The following is a 20388-nucleotide window of genomic DNA, read 5'->3' as shown; positions in this document are numbered from 1 at the left end:
AAATTGAGAAGTCGGTAATCATTCGAAATTAACTTTCGCCAAGGTGCTCCGACGACGACCACGGGTTTATCATATGACGTCGACCGCGAAAAATTGCTTGATACATGTGAGTAGGAGGGGGCGTGATTTGCATACAGAACGAAATCCGCGCTACTTTTGTCATTTTTCAATTAAAGTTTCCGTACTACGTGTAGATCGCGATAAATACGAATCGACTTGCGCAGTCTCGTTAATAAATACGTCACGAGTACAAAATTCGCACAATTTTTACGACGCTCGTCATTCGATACGCGCGACCAACACGAACACTCGATACCTGGGTACAAAATCGTAAACGGAAAAGACTATACAATTTTTATATATTTTTTGTTTATTTTTATTCTACGATTCTAGTGAAATAAAGTGTTTTCCTGTATTTTTAAACAGTATTGGATGAATTTTTGGTACTATGCTTTTAGGGATGTGGAAAGTGATGAATATGTCATGACTGCAAAAACTGTCTTGATAAAACTATACAGAAAACTGGATGTTGCTTCTCGAAAGTCGACAGATATTCATTTTGATACTTATACTCCCTCGAATTTATTAGCCGTTGAAATTAAGTCTGTGCCTTTACATTCGATCATTTATAAGTGTAATTTCCTAACGTGTTGCAAGCGTAATTTTATATTTTTTTCTCGTAGACAACATTGCAACTCTTTTCTAAAATTAAAAAGAGGACGCCCGTTCGCATCATCAATAACCTTTTAGAATCAGGTCTTCGAGATGTCCAATTAATTATTGGAACGACCGTTGGATAGTCGGTCGCAAGTGACAGAGCTCTAATCTCGCTGAAAAAGCAGTCGTAAAACGTGAACGCGGTATTAGCGTCGGCATTAGATAGCGCGAATTTGCATTTAAAGGATTGCAGGATATCGTCGGAAGTACCAATCGCATTCGTGGATGTTTCGACACGTATGGAACATAGTAACGCGCGCACCGACAATTTTCTCCTACCTCCCTCGTTAATGGCCGCCCATCTTTCCAATATCCAACTCAACAGCCAAAAGCGAACCCGACTTATACTTTCGGTGATTCTATCCAGTGGCTATCAATTTTATTCCGAGCAGAGATTCGAGTCACGAGGCATTAATTTCATCTATATATCTTTCCTCCCCCGCAAAATGGCGTCCAAGGGGCGCGTGGCCCTTCTGCCCTCAACGCGAGATTCTCTGGAAGTTTCGTTAACGCGCGGCGAAACAGAGTCAATGTTTGAAGGTTCGAATTGGTGTTAACGAAGCAGACAAGAAGCGCTCGCGAAGTTGGGTTTGTTTTAAAGTTAAGCAAAACTGTACATTTAGGTTAATCGGGGCTTGTGTAACTTATCGCGCGCATCGGCCGAGCAATCAACGATAAAGCAGCTTTTACGTGTGCTCTAGCCGTGAACTATTGTCGCGGTCGCGATGGCGGACGTAATTTTCTTCGTTTTTTCCGCCTCGCTGGTGTTAATCAACTTTCCACGGCGAGGTCGGCTTTTAATACGAGAGTTTTTAGGAGGACTTAAGGCTACCGTTGCCGGATCATGGGAAAAGAGTGCACTGGGGCGCTATTTAAGATCGACGGGGACGAATACGTCACTGTACTTTCTGACACATCGTGGTTTCGAGGATCACTTGGCAAAGTAGTGAAGTAATTGGAAAAAAATATGGAAATACTGTCTGGAAAGTCCATGCCGATTTTTGGTAGACGGTACAGGTCTGAATATATCGGAATGGCTGAAAACAAATAATACGTGTACATTCCTTAACAGGTGAAAAGGTCGTGGAACAAAATGGTACATACATAATTCAATAAATATAAATCAAAATTCAAATATGCATTTGAATTTTTCTTAAAAATAGGCATGAACTTTCCGGACAAGTCAATAGTATAACTTCTACAACCGCACATTTTCGTGTATTTTGTTAGACAACGAAGACATTCGGATGATTTCAAATTTTACCCCATTTTCAGTTACTTCGTATTCGCCGTCAAGCCTTCATCCCATTCCCATCGCTTCTTTCATTTTCACTTTACACTCCCCACCCTTTCAATTTCTCATTATTTTCATCCACTTTCCGGCATTGTCAACTAGCACCCCACGCAGCCTTTAAAACATTTTTAACCGCGGTAATAGCACACCCCCGCGACCCACGCGACAGCAAAGCGCAAATTGAATCCCACCGAGATATGAGTGTTGCACGTGCCTGCGCGTCGTTCCCTCCGTGATTACAGAGACGTTCTCCATCGGCTAGCGAAGTTACAGACGTTTCCTACATTTACAAAGGTACAAAGGAGCCCCCCCCTCGAAATTCCTTTGTAACGTTCGATTAATTACCGATAGAACCTTAACGCGTTTCTCGGCGTTCCTATTTCCCGTCTGGCTGCAAATAATTTCACGCCTGTTGCCTCGCGGAATATTTTCCCCTGTTCCCAAGGCTTTCTTCCACTCTCGATGTCGTCACCGTCGACGCAATTAAGGTCTCGGCTCGCAGACGAGTTTAAGGTTTACTTTAAAACGGGAACGGCAGGGTCACGAAGCCCGCGGTGATATACACCCGGGAGCTTTAAAATTGCATACCTCGACGTTTAAGGGGTGGGTGTACTTTCGTGATAACGAAAAAAATTGATTTTTTATCTCGCGAAGGAGCGAAGCGTTCCGATCGAGACGAAAATTTTTTAAGACTTTGTCTCTAATCAAACGTATATAGAAATTTATAAGTAAATTATCATACGGTAGAAACTGCGGCGTGGAAATTAATTCTGTGCCTTTACATTCAATCGTTTATAGGTATACGGTATAAACATAGCAAGGAATCGCACAGATTCCAAGGGAAGATTAAAAGTTGTGTGATTTTTCTTTATAAATAAATGGTAAGTTTACCTTAGAAAGCAACAGAATTAATTTCTACAAAATGTTATTTTAATATTCTACGTTATTAGCATAAATTATTCTAAACTTTCGATTGTTATGAAGTAAATTGTTAGGTCTAATTATCGAGTAAAGATGATCGTGGTCACACGTTTCGATCAAGTGTCATTAGTTATCCTTAATCGGAAATAGGATCAGACGGATATCACGCGTGTGTATGTATGAAAACGATAAACTTTAGAACAAACTCAATCATAAGTTGTCCTCTAGCCTATGCACTCGCCCTGTCATCGAAACAGGCTTTGTTACCGTCTTGTGTCTACAACCGACATCACTATCGTTTTCATTCTCCCGTTAAAGGATCGTAATTCTATCGATAATGTCGATACTCCTGCTGTTCCCAGAATAACATCAGGCTTTAGCGCTCGAGACGATTCTAAACGCGACAAACATGTCTGGAATTACGTACACCTATGACGAGGGAAAGTCGAAAGCTTTCTCAATTTTCTAAGGAACATTGAAATAATATAACACTCGTAGAGTAAAGTGTTGCACTCGAGAAAAAAAGTTCTCTGAAACGTGGAATAACTAAAGTAATATTAAAATAATATTTTGTTTCGATTGCACACGAGTAACCTAACGAAGACTTAACGAAGACCTAATCAAATATATATTTTCCTAATCAAAGCCATTTTCTCCTCTGAACGCGCAACGGTACGGTTGATTCGTAATTTTCTTTGTTCCGTTCCCGCAGTAATGGCTGATCCTATTTCCGCTCGTTTCGCCATTGATTAAAATTTCCTTTTTTAACGTTCGCCAATTACAAAGCATCCACGGGAAAGAAATACGGTGATAAAGAAGGAGAGGCCAGGAATCGACCGTCGGGTTCGCGAGGGCGACGAGGCGGGCGTAATTGGAAAGCCGGCGTGACGGCAACCCTAAATTACCATGCGCAAATTAAGCCCGTAGTGTTAATGAACCCGCTGATGACGACGTCACCGACGACATCGACGGCGATCGTCGACGTCTGTATCGACAGGTCGACCCACATTCATTCACTGTCGAACTTGACCTTACTCGTTGGTTGTTCGTGCTGGACGTTCTTCAACTAAATAAGCGGTTCCCCAAAATGGAAATGATCTTTCTAAGGATTTCAATTTCTAACTCCTTAAGCGGAGAAGCCACATCAGGAGATCAATTACAAAGCATTTTTCATCATTTCTACTTTTGAACAGAAAAATTTTCTTCGATTTATTTTAACTTTGAGAATATTTTTGGTGTGTTTTAAACTACATTTGGTAATTTTTTCGATTCATTTCGGTTATCCGAAACCGTCAGAAAGGTTGAAAATTGAATTTTGTTGAGAGTGTTTAAAGAAAATATATCAATTTTCAGCATTCTTAGTGGAGTACAAAGAAGCGGATATCATCTTCGAGTAAGCTGATAAATCTGAGACGAAGAAGAGTAGTGTAGTTAGTGTACCTTGCAAGGGGAAGGGTTATAATGGCACTTCCATCAGAGAAGAGTACCAAACGAACAGATACCCCCAGACCGGATGTTAACAGTGCAAACAGGCGTGGTTCTAAATAGCTTCCTCATCTCTGAAATTTAGCTTCTCGCGAATCACTATCCGACGCAAAAACCAAAGTGTAGCCTACGTGTCGTTTCGACGGCGAACCAAAAATTCCGGAACAGTTCCCTATCACTGTTTCGATAAAAATTCTGAATACATCTTTCGTGTAGCCGTTCCTTTGCGTCGCGCGTTATTAACCTCAATATCGCGCGGGATAAATTCCAAAACAGGCTGACTCTATTAAGCAGTGTGGTCTCCTTAATATTAAAATAGATGTGGGAGACTAATATGATCCGATATGATGCCATATTGTTTCAAGAATATCGTCATTTATGATAATATCACCCTACATCGCGAACATTGAAATAAAATTTTAATACCTCGTCTGACGTACCAGAGCACGTTTTTACATAATATATGTGGAAAGCGAATTTCGAAATGTTTTATTCAATATGAAAGTTCTTTTACGTAGAAAAATGCAACGGCCGAATCGAGCATGTTATTAATTAACCGGGATATCAAAGGGTCTTGTAGAAGGGCTTTTAGGATTTTGTTTTTTAACAAAAATACCAATTTTCCTTCGGGAATTTAATTTTTAAGTTTAGAGTCTCAACGCCCCGTTTACTTTACAAAAGAATCCAAGAGTATGGCCTATACTAACTACTCGTCTTTCCTATGTTTCAGGTAAATTCAACACTCGTGATTGTCACAACGATGACAATTATCAAAATCTTGGTATCTCTTTTGTTAATCACCGTCACGTGCGGACTACCTGTAACGTACACTAGATACGATGAAAGGGAAGTGTCCCGCGAACGGCCGCCATTTTTATTACTGGTCAACCATGAAGTGCCAGAACTAGAGGTATGGTAATTTTTAAAACGCTTCCCGCGTTTCTACCCCAACTAACCGGGAGGAATAATTCTATCGAGGGAGGATAAACTTCCGAATAATAAAGCAGAGTATCGCTACGTTGCACGCGAGAGTGAGGTCTCCGCGCAGAGACCTCACTCTCGCAAGTTATAACAGGTTACGCGACTTTGTGTGCGTACTTCGGTTCCTCGTACGACTATAAATGCCATTACATGGCTGGCGAAGATTCACCACGTATCGATCCAGGTATTGGCTCGATGTAAAGCCATTTCAGACATTTCATCGCGGATACAATTCAATTCACGCACGTGTGAATCGAGAACGTATCTCACCTGAGTCACACACGGGACAATCAAACGTCAGCGCTGGATCTCCCTTCCGTTTTATTTACCACCGTATAAACGGATTATTGGAAACCCATCGATTTTGCGCACCGAAAATGATTACGTTAGCCACGTAAATGCGACTCTGCATGGTTACTCGTTTTTCGTTTGGGTCGAAAAATCGATTTTTCTTTTGTTGCTCGCGGTCTTTAAAATACTTCTACCAAATTATACGTGAAAATTTCAAAATTGACAAAATTAAATTTAAGGAGATCTTGCATATACATGTATAAAGAAACGTACCATGTTTCGATAGTTTATGTCAAGTACTTGGACTACAATAAAATGATGGATGTGAAAAGTTAACTCTTTTTTCTTTTCAACAGAGACAGTTTTCATGAATTATTTGCAGCCACAGTGCTTTGCACAAACTTTTGAAATTTAATAGGTTTGTTTGTACATTTATTTACAAGATTATATTAAATCTACAACACATTTTCTGTAATATACTGTGGCTTTATGAGACTTTGTTACTATCCTTTACAAAACGTATTTATATACTTTTGTACTCTTTTGCATTTGATATTCTCATCACTCTATTTTCTCTTATCAATGTCCCTACAAGCTCGGGTGCCTCGGGTTCGCCAAATCCGTACTGTAGCTGCGCTCAAAAAGCACAGCTACAGCCCCTGAGGGTTTGAATCAATGAAAAATGATTTTGTTCCATTCGTTACGAACGTGATTACGGTATAAACTAGAATGAAAGGTATTAAAAGAAAATTAAAAGAAAAATTTCTACCTTTTGTAACCCAACACAAAAAAATAGTATTTTTTTACATATCAAAAAATATTCTATTCTAATAATATCAATTTTCATTTCTTTCCAAATAATTTCAAGACAGAAAAATCCATCTTACGACCCAGAAAAAAAGACTAACCCTTTAATATATTTTCTTCGTGACCTAGGTCTTCTGGTTGGGACACGATCAGGTTCTCCCATATACCTCGTGAATCGTAACGAAAGGACGACTAATTGAAAACATAATTAGAACTTCATTTAGGAACGATTTCGTGCATTCTAATCAGCCACGATGGTGACTGATGTATATATGCACAGCCAGGAACAATGAAGGAAAATTAATAGCGACAACTGAACGATTCCAGTGGCGCATATAAATGTCGCGTTACCACTATCTGCGGTACCATTTCGACTATTATCTGCTCCCTGGTCATAATTAAAACGATCTCGGAAGACGGTCACCAACTGCAGGGAAAATATTCTTAATAAACCCTCTGCTTCCCAAAAGATAAATACAGTCAGTACCATAAGTGTTCGTACCTTCTATTAAAGTGTCTAAATTAATTGACAGATTCGATGGTTTCAAATAAATGTTCCATTATAAGTACGTATATATTTATCACGAAACATTTATTTGAAGCCATAAAGCCTATAATTTAATTTAGAAAAATGTCTTCAATAGACGTCGAGAGCACAAGTACTCATGGGACTGAGTGTATGTCAATGCGTGGGTGTTGCCACAAAAAAGAAAGTCAGTAATAAATTGAATGAAAAGACCTTATTTACAAAATTGCATAGGATGCAACACGAGATAATGCCAACAGTGGGGAAATTTTAATTGCTGCACTTGAAATTCATACATGTAACGCTCACAGAATCCTCCCGCGCGAGTCGTTTCGCCAGTCGGCGAGTTAATATTCATACGCGATACAGATCTCTTCGACTTTTAAGCAATTCTTATAATCCAGCGCGTAAATTACTTGCGAGAAACGCGTGTAAAATTCCAAGCATGGCTGAACACAAAGAATTCCGAACTGCCGGTGGGTGTATCTCTTTCAGAACGAGCTTCGAGACTTTTTCTTCATATTCTTGAGCCCGTGTTCCGTAAAAGTGGCAATAAAATGAGGGAAATATCGCGTAGGGGATAGACCGGGCAACCTGAGCGTTGCACATATGAGGACCGTTTCCGTTGTTTTCTTCCCTTCATTTTTTTTTTCTTTTTTACTCTTTCTATCTTTCGCCTCGCAAGTATGCATTTGCAGCTTGGGAAGCGTTTTAACCGAGCGTGTAATTTTTCTTTTTACAATGTACCATTCTTTGCCACTTTTTCCCTGATCGATGGAGAACGGGGGACGTATCGCGATAATGATGTAGCGATAAGAAAAGATATATATATATTTATTAATTATTAATTTTGATTCAGCAACCTTGAAATGGACTAGGCTTACGACTTTACTTTTATTGAACTTATTCGATAAGGAAAGATAGGCTTTCGATTACTTGACTATAAAATAATTGCATAAGTTTCGAGCTGCGATGAGCATAATTAGATTCGAACAATCGATAATGAACGATATCGACTCATAGTAATTTTGAAACACCAGTTTTGAACTAATTTTCAAATTTGTTCGATATAATTCGATAGAAATAGATTAGAAATATCTTGAAGATCTTATCGAGAGCAACAAAATCTATTTTTTACTCCCGCCCCTTCCCCACAAAAAAAAAGTCCACACGTTTAATATTAAAATAGCAAATATTTTCGCGTAAAAGAAAGTTATGTTGCATGAAAACACCCACTTTGCTCCATTCTCGGTAAAGTTATTGGAACTTTGTCTCCTAAATGAGACAAAACAGAAATTAAGTACTCCATAAAAGTGGAGACTGAGATCGTATAAGAATACATACGCTTTTACATCAGACGAAGTCAATCCACTAGCTTCACGAACCAGTTTTGAGATAATTGATTTTGATCTGTCGAAGTAGCTGTAACAGAAGAAAAATTCTCTCTGTAAAAATAATCACGAAAAACGCTTAATATTTGTCCTGATAATATATATGTACTACCTTGAAATGACACAAGTTCTGCATCTTGTAGAATGAAATGTTCGACTCGGGTAACGATCCTGGATCGACGGTGGTACGAACGAAGCGCATCGGATCCTTGTCGATCGTCAACTCTTTGGACGTGTTACGACAACGAGTACTTCTTGAGCTGGCTCGACGCAAAGCGATGCAGGCTCAGCGGCAGGTCGACGCAAATCGGCGCTATTTGGAGACCATCGGGAAGAGATCGTTGCCGCTGTACGCAGCCGGCTTGTCGAAACCGATCGACTCCAGATCGAGAAATGGTATCGAATACGCGATCGAACAGGATGGAAAGAATCACGACGCAAGTTTATCGCCGGACAGGATGCCCGAAAAGGTCGAAGATTGGTTGCAAACGAACGACGCTGCAAGGCAAGACGATCAACCGCGAAGGGTGACTATTTCTATCATGTTTCTTTCTATTACGTCTATTATTATATATAATATCTATTCTTATCTAGTATTATATATAATATGCAAGATGGTCACGTAATAGTGGCGGGATTAGTTTTTGTTCGCTAACATAACTTAAGAATATTTACATTTTTATACTTGTTTTCAGGTGGAGGCGAACGAACTGCGTCTACTCTAATCTACTCAGAAAATTAAATCACCGCTGTCGCTATTACGGTTTTTTATCTAACGAGCCAATTACGATATAGTTTATCTATTATTCGTCATATTCCTCAGGTTTTACCATATACCCCATGTATACATTTTGTGTCGTGCAGAGTCAACAGTTTAATATCGTTTTCACCCGTCAACCCTGCAAATTACTCACGTGTCGAGTAAAAATCAAATATAGCGCGCATCAAGTTCCCGCCCGCGTAGATCAAGAAATTTAATAAACAGAATGTTTCAGTATTTTTTTTTTTTTTAAGTATGAATCGTTTTAACTAGTTTAATTAAACGATATCCAGAAAAGGAAAGAAATAGAAATACGATGAAGAATAAATTTCGTTGTTCAGAATTTAGCGAGCAAAGAGACACGGTAATTAGTCCAGGCTGTTCGTCCTCTACTCATTTTCTATTTTTTCCTTTTTCGATAACGCAAACTCACGAAACAGAACAGTATTATATGTTGTGATTTATTTCTGTCTAATCGATAACCATCATGCAAAGCGTTTAGCATTCAACTATGGATGCGTGTAATTTAACATAAATGTTTTTTCGTATTGATGTTAAGTTTTAAGAATATAATAACGAAGACATTGTAAGGCATGCCATTGTAATTATTTAAAGGTGAAAATATTCCAACTTCAAGATCAAGCAGAAAAACATAAAAAATAATGATATGGAATTTTAGCTACCGACTGTACAGTAACATTTCTGAAACAACTACGTTCGCGTATGATATTTTATCGATCGTTTTTAGCAGAAATTAAGTGTTATTTGCAGAATATCGGTTTGAAGAATTACAAATTTTATGTAATGTAACTACTTCGGTATATAGTTTTCGTTTAATCAAATTAAACTTTACTTGTGAAAACAATAAATGTTTCAAATATATGTCTATACCCGAGCTTCTTTTAAATCAATTGTTTTTTCTTCTGTTGGATATTGTTTTCATTTATGTTAATACTATTACGAATGCATTCCTTGATTTCTATAATAATCTTAAAAGACACGTGATAATGGAATTGACTGTATCTTAGTCGGTATACCAAAGAAATATTGTATTATGAGCAAGTACTCAAAATAGTCAGTCAAAGGTTCCTTTTGTATGTGTATAAATTAATATATACATGCTGTGTTTAAAACGCTGTTCTCTAAGAATTAGGTATATAGCTGCGTAATACATCGAAGCGTAACTAGTTTTATGATTATTTCAATTTTGGTCTTAAGTAAGCGTTTTTGTCATGTTCAACGTGTAAGACAAATAAATACCATCGGACCGTAATATACTACAATGAAAATTTAATCAAAACAGAACATTTTTTTTTATTTTACTTCAAAAACTAATTATATTTAAGTTTATATTTACCCGTTTCGTTTAGTTTTTCCAATTATTTGTCCACTTGTACACTGGACATTCATTTACAAATGATTTCTAAAACTATTTTAGGAACGCGTGAGAAACATAACGATGTATGTAGTAATGAAACACATGTTAACGCTTCTGATGTTTACGTTACTATTAGAACATAGGTATAACTATACATACTATTACTATTATTATTATTTACACAATATATTTACTTGTATTATACAACTTGTGACTAGAAGAAAAATGTATATGAATCCTAAAAATACTGTGCATAATGTAGATGTAAGTTATTTATTTAAAGAAATAGAACAATATTGTTATTTATGTACTTTAATTAAAAAATTTTTTTTTTATTTCGATGACTTGAATTGCACAATATGTAGTTGAAATGAAATAAATTTCATTTAAGATAGATTCGATGTACATTCTAATCTAACCTCTCTTATTAAAGTATAATAAGAATAAGTCATGGTACTGTACTGTTCTTTAAAAAAGTTTATTTTTTTTTTTTTACTTATTACCGATGTTTATATAATACTTAGTATTATTATTTTATTTTATTATTACAATTACAACATATACCCCATTCACTTCTCGTGAATGAATATTGTATTTTACTTTTTTCTCTGGAAATATAATGTCTGTCGAATTGTTTCACTGTACAACGCGTCACAACTGAAAATACTAATGTACAATAATTTTTTTTTTTCTGAATTTTTCAATAAAACGTCGGGAAGAAATTTAAAGAAAAGCAACATTTTTCAATTTACATTTATCATTGAAATTCTTTTGACTCGTATTCCAGTCCTGTACATAAATAATTAATGCTCTTTCAAACAATATTCAGCATACACAAATTGCTGAGAGAACTGTATAACGTGGCTAGTATTTTGGATAGCAAAAAGTTGTACCATAGTAAAAAAACTGAGGATAACTTAGAACCGTGATTAGTTCTTGAAACGAAACATAATCTATTATTTAATTGCGATCACAGTTTACGTAGGTCAAGAACAAACACGCTGCCATCGGATGCAGAAGCACCAACTTTATCCCCTCGACTGTTCCAACACACTTCGAAAATTCCCCCAGTACCTTTGTAACTGTGCACCAACTGACCACTCTGCATACATAAACGTAAGGTAAAAGGTTCTGTAATTATTGTAAATATTATAGGGAAATATAAGTATGATTGCCTTACCTGAGTGGACCAAATATGAACACATTTGTCGAAACTTCCACTAGCAAGAAATTTACCATCTGGACTAAACGCTACGCTATACACCGGCTCTGTGTGTTTTGTAAGTGTATGTATACATGCACCTCTTTCAACATCCCATAACCTTACGGTTGAGTCAAATGATGCACTAGCTAAAGTTAAGTTCATGTTTGGGTTATGAGTTCCAGGTCCAGTTGGTGACCATTTAATTGTATATATTTCTTTGCTATGAGCTTGAAGATCATGTACCCATGTATCATGTTTCATAGACCAAATTTTAAGACTCATGTCATCCGAACAACTAGCTAGCAAATTGCCTTGAGGGTCCCATTTAATAGCATTTACCTCATTCTACAATTGACAAAATAAGTAAAACTTATGTTTTTATAAAAAGCTGAATATTTAGTTATGTATTACTATTTACATACTGTATGTCCTTGGAAGCTCTTGATTGGTTTATCAACATTCAGTTTGCATACATGAATACACTGATCTGTGGAACAACTAGCAAATGATGTATTTGTTTGCCAATCAACATCCAATGCTGGTGCACAATGAAAACTGAACTGTTGGGTACACTGTCCACTTTCCGCGTCCCATATGATTGTTGTTTTATCAACACCTGCACTTAATATATAGTTTCCACGTTTATTCCACTTTAACGCGAAAATCGGACCTTTATGTTGACCTAATGTAGATGCTAATCTACCATCTGTTGTCCAAATTCGTGCATAACCATCATAACTTCCAGTTGCTAATAAAGTACCATCACACTAAAAACGATGACAAGTTTGTATTATCCTTCATTTTAGCATGTTCACTATGGCGTGAAGAATAAAATCTTAAGGTGTTCTATAAAGTGAATTAGCATACCTTCCAGTCTAACGAAGTAACATCTTTGTTGCTTGGTACTTCGGTACCACCTTTCTGTATGCAATGACGAAGAACTAATTGATTTGGTGCTTGAGAGTTATCAGACATATCCCAAATACGAGCCGTGCTATCTCCCGATCCAGATGCCAAAAGATCAGTCGTTGGATTCCAAGCACATATAAAAACTTCTGATTCATGTCCACGTAATTTTGTAGCTTTACTTGCTGGGATTTCAACCAAACCAGCATTAGTACCTCCACCTGAACCTTGTTGTTGTTCATCTACCTCCATTTCCGTTCTATCTCCTCCCCTCTCATTTGTGCTTACACCTTCATTGGAGGTAACAACTACAAATAGGTTAACAGTTATTAAATTAAGCAGTTTCTTCTCCTTTGTATAATTATATATGATAATAATATTGTTCGCTTCTAGATCACAGACATGTTATATATTTAATACTGAGCTTTATTCTACTATACCAGGGCATATTATAATATTGATGAAATACATTTCTAAGTTAATAAAAAATGTTAAGCCTTATAAAGCTTAAACAGAACTGGTATAATAAAAAAAAGTTCAGCATGTAACAAATCCATGAACTAAAGCAGTCCTTTAATTTACCTGGTATGGTAAGGAGGTCTATCAAATTTAATTACTTTCACAGACCAGGGTGTACCAGGATATACAAATAATTAGTAGTTTTAGCATGTACACTTGAGGGCATTAACTGACAATTGCAATTTGAAATATGAAAGAATTTCAATGACATTTGGCTAAGTTACAGCAATTTATATTTTAATAAATTGTAAATATAAAAAATGTTCATCTCGTTATTTTCTATGGACAACTAAACTGCTTGATCCTACTTCTTGAAGGTGTGTATATATATATATGCCTTTACAGTCAAAAGGTTAATTTACTATCAAGTATGAGTAACAGAGGACATTCAGTTGACAATCTGTATTGTTATCAATCTTAATTCTTCTTTTTAGCACTTATGGATTATTCTTTACCCACTAATATAAACTGAGCATACTGTGCTACTTCTTGGTATAAATAGGTTAACATAAGAAGTAATTTTACCTTCTTCTCCATTTGTATCCTGCACTTCCGTTTTCACCTGTTGTTTTTGCTGATTAATTTGATTCTGCCTTGATGCAACAACATCTGGCATAACAGCATCGATAAGAGATAAGGATTCCACCATTCTTTGCTCTGTGCCATCTTCACCTATCGATATCTCTGCTTCTGTATATTGTAGTCCTTTTTGAAGTATTGATAAAAGTGCAGCTGGTGGTACTAATGCTCCATTTATATTACTTTGTGATATATGTGATTCTATACCAAATGTGTATGCAGAATGTTGAAATCCTGCAAAAACCAAAAAAAGACCATACATTAATATTACTTTGATCGAAAACCTAAGCAAATGGACAAAATAATTTTAAAATATCGTCAATTTAGGTAAATAATAGCGGGAATAAATGTTAATTTACATTCGAATAATTATTTTTTCCCATTTCATTTAACCTATATTTCGTAATAAATCACAGGTTAATAATGAATTCATTAATTCCGATAACTGTTCTAATGAGAGTGTATTCATTATGTAAGAAATAGGTGTACATAAACAGTAGGAATTCAAACTTTGTTGCAATTAATCAAGAAGAGGTTATGAAACGCTTCGAGCACATACCGGATTCTTGAAGGTATCGGTAAACCAAGAAATTGACTTCATCGCTAGAGAAGCTCATCGTTCTTAACCTTCGCACACTAGCACAACATATTTATAGGAAGTTGTGCCGAAAAATCGTGTTTATTCACGTCGGACGCTAGATTTGCCGCGTCGAGGGCGCCGCAGAAAGGAACACAGACACACGCATTATACTCAAGTAACTCAAGGCATTACCATTGGCCATGGAATACGAACAGTGGCGTTACCAACTTTGGCACATGAATCTAAAGTATACAGGGTGTCCTAAAAATGTTGTAACACCTTGAAAGAGGTGGTTCGGGAGGTGATTTGAAACAACTTTTTCCTTAGCGAAAATGTTGTCCGAGGCTTCGTTGAGGAGATATTAACGGAAAACACTGACCAATCAGAGTGCGAGGATGCCGGTGGAGCGGCCGCGGTAGCGTATGAGCGAACCCGGCTTAGCGCATAGCCTACGCTCGACCAGTATCCGCGTGCTCTGATCGGTCGGGGTTTTCCGTTAACATCTCCTCAACGAAGCCTCGGACAACATTTTCGCTAAGGAAAAAGTTGTTTCAAATCACCCCCCGAACCACCCCTTTCAAGGTGTTACAACATTTTTGAGACACCCTGTAGAGCTCAGTTTCGGGCTGTGTAGTTAAATTGTAAGACAAAAGGGGAAACAAGCTATAAGCAATTTTCGGCCATCTTGGTATGGTCATCAGATGACTCGCTGTAATGGCGCAGATGAGTTTATCCCTCGTATTTTACTCATGGTATTTTTTCACTGTTTGCAAACTTTTGAAGAACAAAAATTATTTGGATATTAATACTTTCTTTATGTGATTATATTTGTCAGTTCAGAACTGGTTGTTAAAACACAAATATGTACATATAGCTCGATAATATTTTGTTTAAATCTACCGCGAAATATTACGTTAAAATTACCGCTGCCATAGATGGCAGCAGTAATTGATCAGACAAAGATGGACGAAATACCCTGTATCTATATATCTAGCTTACATATATATATCTTTTAAGTCTATGCTCTAACATGACTTAGTTTAGAAACAAAAAAAAAAAGATGATTTGACCGAAAAATCATGAAGTATTCTTGTACGTATTAATCGTGCAAACAATTAATACACGTACTTGTACGAGAATATAATCATGATCTAACATAGACAGAATAAAATTATATACAATGCTTTGTCGAATAGAATACCAGTACTATACAGCGAACATTACGCGATTGCTTTTAAAAGTGTCGAGTATTCCAACAATGTCCATCATTTACAGAAATATGTCATTACGTCTACATCAATTAACTGTACTAGCAAGAAGTTCATTGCTTCATAAAGGTTTGTATTGTAGTGCTTGCAGATTCAATGTATGTACCCATAAATATTCCTTAAACACGATTAGGTTGAAGAGGTTAATGATATGAGGTTAATCTTAATTTAGAAAAAAAGTTAATCTTTACGTGCCAAAACTTTAACGTTGATTTCATTCGTGTAATCTCTATATTATTTCTACAATTATCTCTGTACTCACGCAATCATTCTCCATTTACTTCCATGATAATAATGCTATCACATTTTCTTAATAATTTTGAACCACGTAATAGTATGATGTTTTCACCAGTTTTCACTGTTCGAGTTTAGTAAACGAACTATTTATCATTTTATTTGATAATGCGTTTCCTGCCATTAATTTGTATAACTTGAACCAACTTATTTGGTTTATTTGGTTTTTATTATATTATACTATAATATTAGTTCTATCCTCGATATATTATTATATATGTTTAAATTATTTGTATTTTCCTGCATTAAAAATATTGTTTTGATTACATACTCCCCCCCCCCCCCCTCCCATAATTCTCTCTTACTCTGTTGGGGGCCTACTGGTCTCCCTATAGCTCGGGTATCTCGGGATTGCTAAACCCGTACTGTAGCTTAAAAAACACCGCTACAGCCCCTGAAGGCAAGATGAATAAAAAAAATCGACAAACAAGGAGCTTTTAAGTGCCCCAAATTAAAGATTCCCTAGTTTCATGGTAGATTCGCCCCTGCTTCATAGAGTAGAAGCTTCACGTTATTATAATAGCATAATTATCAAATCCGCTCGCCGAAGAATCTGATTGGTTAACCCAAGGTCACGAAGTGTGATCGTCCATGTCTCAAAGGAACAAGCGATGTGCCGCTTCTGTTCTCTTTGCGGTATAGTTGCATAGTTGTGAGGAAAGCGCGGCAAGACGGATCGCGTTGTTTTTTGTATTATCGGAATCGTTGTTTGATTCCACATTATTTGTCACTTGTTATAAGATTCGATTAGAAGAATGACTGTGGAGATCGACAAGGAAGAATTAAAAAAACGTTTGACACCGATACAGTGGCACGTGACGCAAGAAAAAGGCACGGAAAGGTACGTCTGACGTAAATTTAATATGGAACTGGATGTGTATCAAATTATTTTATAAGTCACATATACTGACGTATACGACACTGCCTTTTAAATGAATTCGTTTTTCGTTAAATGTAAAAGATTCTTTTGCATCTACTAAATACGATTCTATACGTGTAAACAACACTGCGGTTGTATACGAATATTTGCAAAATCAATAATGAATAAATTACCAATTACTTATTTTTGCTCAATGTGTGATACATTATTTATCGATGTTATATTTTTGTACTCTGTAATCACGCGTACATGATCGCGATTATGTATAATTATGATCAGCTGATTTGATTTTCCGAGTTTTGGTCTTTTGTTTTTAATGGTTCTTGCGTTCAAATACTGTAGTATTAAAGTTTTGATCGAGCAGATTAAAATGAATTATAATACTCGTGGTTCAATTTTCCAAAAATATAGTTGGTATAGAGGATACTGGTATGCTTTTAGTCGATGTGAGACCAAAATAACTTTTTCAAGAGCATATGTTGGCTTGACTTTGCGTCATGACCGAGTGGTTTAAAAATAAATCATAGGTGTTCATATTTAACTTCCTACTCTGCATGCTTCCTGACGCATCTAACCACTTATGTTTTCTTCCACAGACCATTTAGTGGTTGCTACAACAAATTCTATGACAAAGGCACATATACATGCATAATCTGTGATCAAGAATTATTCTCTTCTGACACAAAATATGACAGTGGCTGTGGTTGGCCTGCATTCAACGAAGTATTGGAACAGGGACGAGTCAAGTTAACCAAAGATACCTCACATGGTAAGCAAATGTATAAATTTTACTTTAACCAACAAATTTTTTTAGAATTATGCTCGTATTTCTAGTACCAATAACACAGTATTTATTACATTTATAGTTTTAAATTTGTTAAAAGTATCTGCTTAAATGGTACATAAATAAACTCTTCATTATAAAATTTAATTTGTATGTGATGATAACAAATGATATCTTGAATTTAAGAGATTTATTTATTTACCATTTTCATATATTCTTCATTTTTTCTTACATTCATACTGTCACAAAACCTTTCCTGAACTTTTATTTCTGCTGTTCCTAAGCCTTCCATAGTTAATAGATACTTTAATTTGAACTATTCTTTATTATATTTTACAAGTTACATTTTCAGCTATTACAAAATGTTTTATTGTAAAACATTTTATTACTTTCTGAAAATTGTTATCATCAATATAATCTTAATACGCACAAATAAAATAATTAGCACAAGTGTATGATTATTATCATTATAATTTTATTCTATTTATGTTATTGTATAAGGAAGGCAATATTCCTTGTATCCTCTACCATGCATGCTAATGCTTAGAGTGTGATTGTGTTAGACTCACATTGTCTATTGTGTGAAACTAAGGTCATAGTTCTACATTAAAAAACCATTTTTTCTCTATTATGTATGAAAGAAAAGGAAATTAACATATCTTGCTATTTCATCATATTATAGTTTTTAACATATAGCTTCTGCTTTATGTAATGTTATAGTTTTAATAAAATTACTACTATTATAATTTTGAGCTTAAATTATATTTTATGTAGTATTGTGAATTATTAAAAATTTTCTGTTTTATATAAATTGGTTAATTATGACATACTACTGGATGCTGAATATTACATGCATTACTTAATATTATAAATTAGTTAAATAATACTGCATATTATTTATAAACAAAAAGATCCCAGTAATGGTATAAGAAAATAATTTGTACAGAATGTATGATTTCCATATTTTACATAATTGAGAAGGAAATTTGATAGATATCTTTCACTTAATTTGATAAAATTATTTAGCTCAGAGGTTTTGATATTTATTGTAATCAATCTACTGCTTTTAATAATATCAATTTACTTTTTTGGTGCTGCTATTACTGGAAAGCATTTAAAGTGCACACAGACAGGTGTTTGTCTGCGTTTAATCACACTCTATTATTCTATTTCCTTTGTCTTCCTATTGCTCCGCTACCACCACTTCACTCTCACCATTGACACACGAAAACTGCGTCGACAATTGACGCACAGTTGGTGGAAATCTACTACTGCTGATCGCAAACCCAGATATGGTGCGGACTGAAGTGACCTGTTCGAAGTGCGGTTCACATTTGGGACACGTATTTAACGATGGACCGAAGCCCACAAGGAAGCGTTTTTGTATCAACTCTGCATCCATAAACTTTCATGCAGCAGGAGAAGAAAAGAAGTCAACATCATAAAACTAGCAGAAAAAAGATTTAAATAAGAACTTTGAAAAGTCCAATTTAATATATATTAAAAGAAGTTTATATTTCTTAACAAATACTGTCTCCATATGATATTTTGAATTACACTTTGCTACTATTATAGAAACATTTTGTTATTCTTTAACAAAATATATGCAATCTTGAGTAATAAGAGATACATTTATGATAAATATTACTACTAATATTGTAAAATGTACTCTATATTTATTATAAATAACTCCTATTTGGCTCCATGAATGTTAGAGTTATTTCCATTTGTTAGAGGTCAAGATTAGCTCTATAAAAAACAAATATCTGTATTTATACATACTACAGTGATAAATCATATATTAATTTTTGCAACATTGTCATTTTAGGGTAGATCCAATTCTGTAAATACACCCTAAATGAATAGAAAAACTATGCAATTAATGTAATAATTACACAAAATAATTTATAAAAGCATTCAGTTAGTTTTGCATATTACATACAATGGGCATATTATGTAAATAATGATTAATATTTATTTGTTTCAATATATGGAGTAATGTAAGAAATTTGTTATTTGCGTATAACAGTTAATTACTTAAAACGAAGATGCAAATACTATATCAAATTTACGTAAACTTCTCATTACCTATAAAATAGTATTTTGCTACTTAATGCTAAAGATAAGGAGGGAGAATCGCGTTAGAACAACTTTTTGTTATAAAATGTTTCCTTATATTGTAACGTTTCAAAACAAACTAAAAGGTGTTACAGTACAATATATATGCAAATTCTAGGCATTATTTTTACAATAATTCATTATCCATTTCCTGCTTTCCCTCATTTTTAAATTCGACACTGTTAAGTTAATTAGCTTTCCTGAGAAACCAGATTTTTACCAATATTCTCCTGCGACAATAAATGTCAAATTTCATACAAAGAGGATAACGGTAAAATGGAATATTTTTCATTCAAACTTGGAAGCTGAAAACTTTAATAAAATACGTAAATAATATAACGGCTTCGCCGCTAGGCCTGATGTTTTTATATTGAGATCTCAAAGCATTTTCAAAAACATCGTAAACAAAATTATGAAAACGGGTATACATGCTTAACCTGGTTTATGTAGGAACCTATTTTATAGTTTTAAACCGACAATAATACGTTTCTTATGGGAATACATAAATGCACTTGGAACGGTAATCGAGACGTAGATGCAAAAACAATTTACGCTTGTCCACATTTTTCAAAGAGTTTTCATTGAAGCAGTATATCGTTATGATGTTTCTCGATATTAAAATAATAACAATTACGTCAATTTTGCGAATAGCGCTTAGTTTATTATGATAAGGCATACTGATACAACTTTTGTACTTGTGTTTAT

At 35.2% G+C, this 20388-nt stretch overlaps 3 protein-coding genes across 5 annotated transcripts; 2 read left to right on the top strand and 1 right to left on the bottom strand.

Moving 5' to 3' along the window:
• Positions 1-5147: 5147 nt before the first annotated feature.
• On the top strand, positions 5148-10947 carry LOC128895823 (diuretic hormone 44). Its single transcript, XM_054158760.1, has 3 exons — positions 5148-5327; positions 8557-8940; positions 9109-10947. Exons 1-3 carry the CDS (start codon positions 5178-5180, stop codon positions 9136-9138), a joined length of 564 nt encoding a protein of 187 aa, XP_054014735.1. The 5' UTR covers positions 5148-5177; the 3' UTR covers positions 9139-10947.
• A 339-nt stretch (positions 10948-11286) lies between these two features.
• Positions 11287-16097, bottom strand: LOC128895819 (F-box-like/WD repeat-containing protein TBL1XR1-B). Of its 2 annotated transcripts, none has more exons than XM_054158754.1 (6): positions 15870-16097; positions 13706-13993; positions 12623-12969; positions 12178-12522; positions 11732-12100; positions 11287-11653 (listed from the first exon to the last, which is right to left on the bottom strand). In XM_054158754.1, exons 2-6 carry the CDS (start codon positions 13827-13829, stop codon positions 11522-11524), a joined length of 1317 nt encoding a protein of 438 aa, XP_054014729.1. In that variant the 5' UTR covers positions 13830-13993; positions 15870-16097; the 3' UTR covers positions 11287-11521. The 2 variants fall into 2 exon arrangements, with proteins under 2 accessions (XP_054014729.1, XP_054014727.1); XM_054158752.1 differs by lacking the exon at positions 15870-16097 and adding an exon at positions 14319-14752.
• Positions 15517-19807, top strand: LOC128895822 (methionine-R-sulfoxide reductase B1). Of its 2 annotated transcripts, none has more exons than XM_054158759.1 (4): positions 15517-15676; positions 16643-16742; positions 17378-17550; positions 18856-19807. In XM_054158759.1, exons 1-4 carry the CDS (start codon positions 15520-15522, stop codon positions 19008-19010), a joined length of 585 nt encoding a protein of 194 aa, XP_054014734.1. In that variant the 5' UTR covers positions 15517-15519; the 3' UTR covers positions 19011-19807. The 2 variants fall into 2 exon arrangements, with proteins under 2 accessions (XP_054014734.1, XP_054014733.1); XM_054158758.1 differs by having other exon boundaries at positions 18820-19807.
• Positions 19808-20388: the final 581 nt, after the last annotated feature.

Source organism: Hylaeus anthracinus, unplaced genomic scaffold, assembly GCF_026225885.1.
Source record: "Hylaeus anthracinus isolate JK02 unplaced genomic scaffold, UHH_iyHylAnth1.0_haploid 5, whole genome shotgun sequence".
NCBI lineage: Eukaryota > Metazoa > Arthropoda > Insecta > Hymenoptera > Colletidae > Hylaeus > Hylaeus anthracinus.
This window is presented reverse-complemented; position numbering and strand designations above follow the sequence as displayed.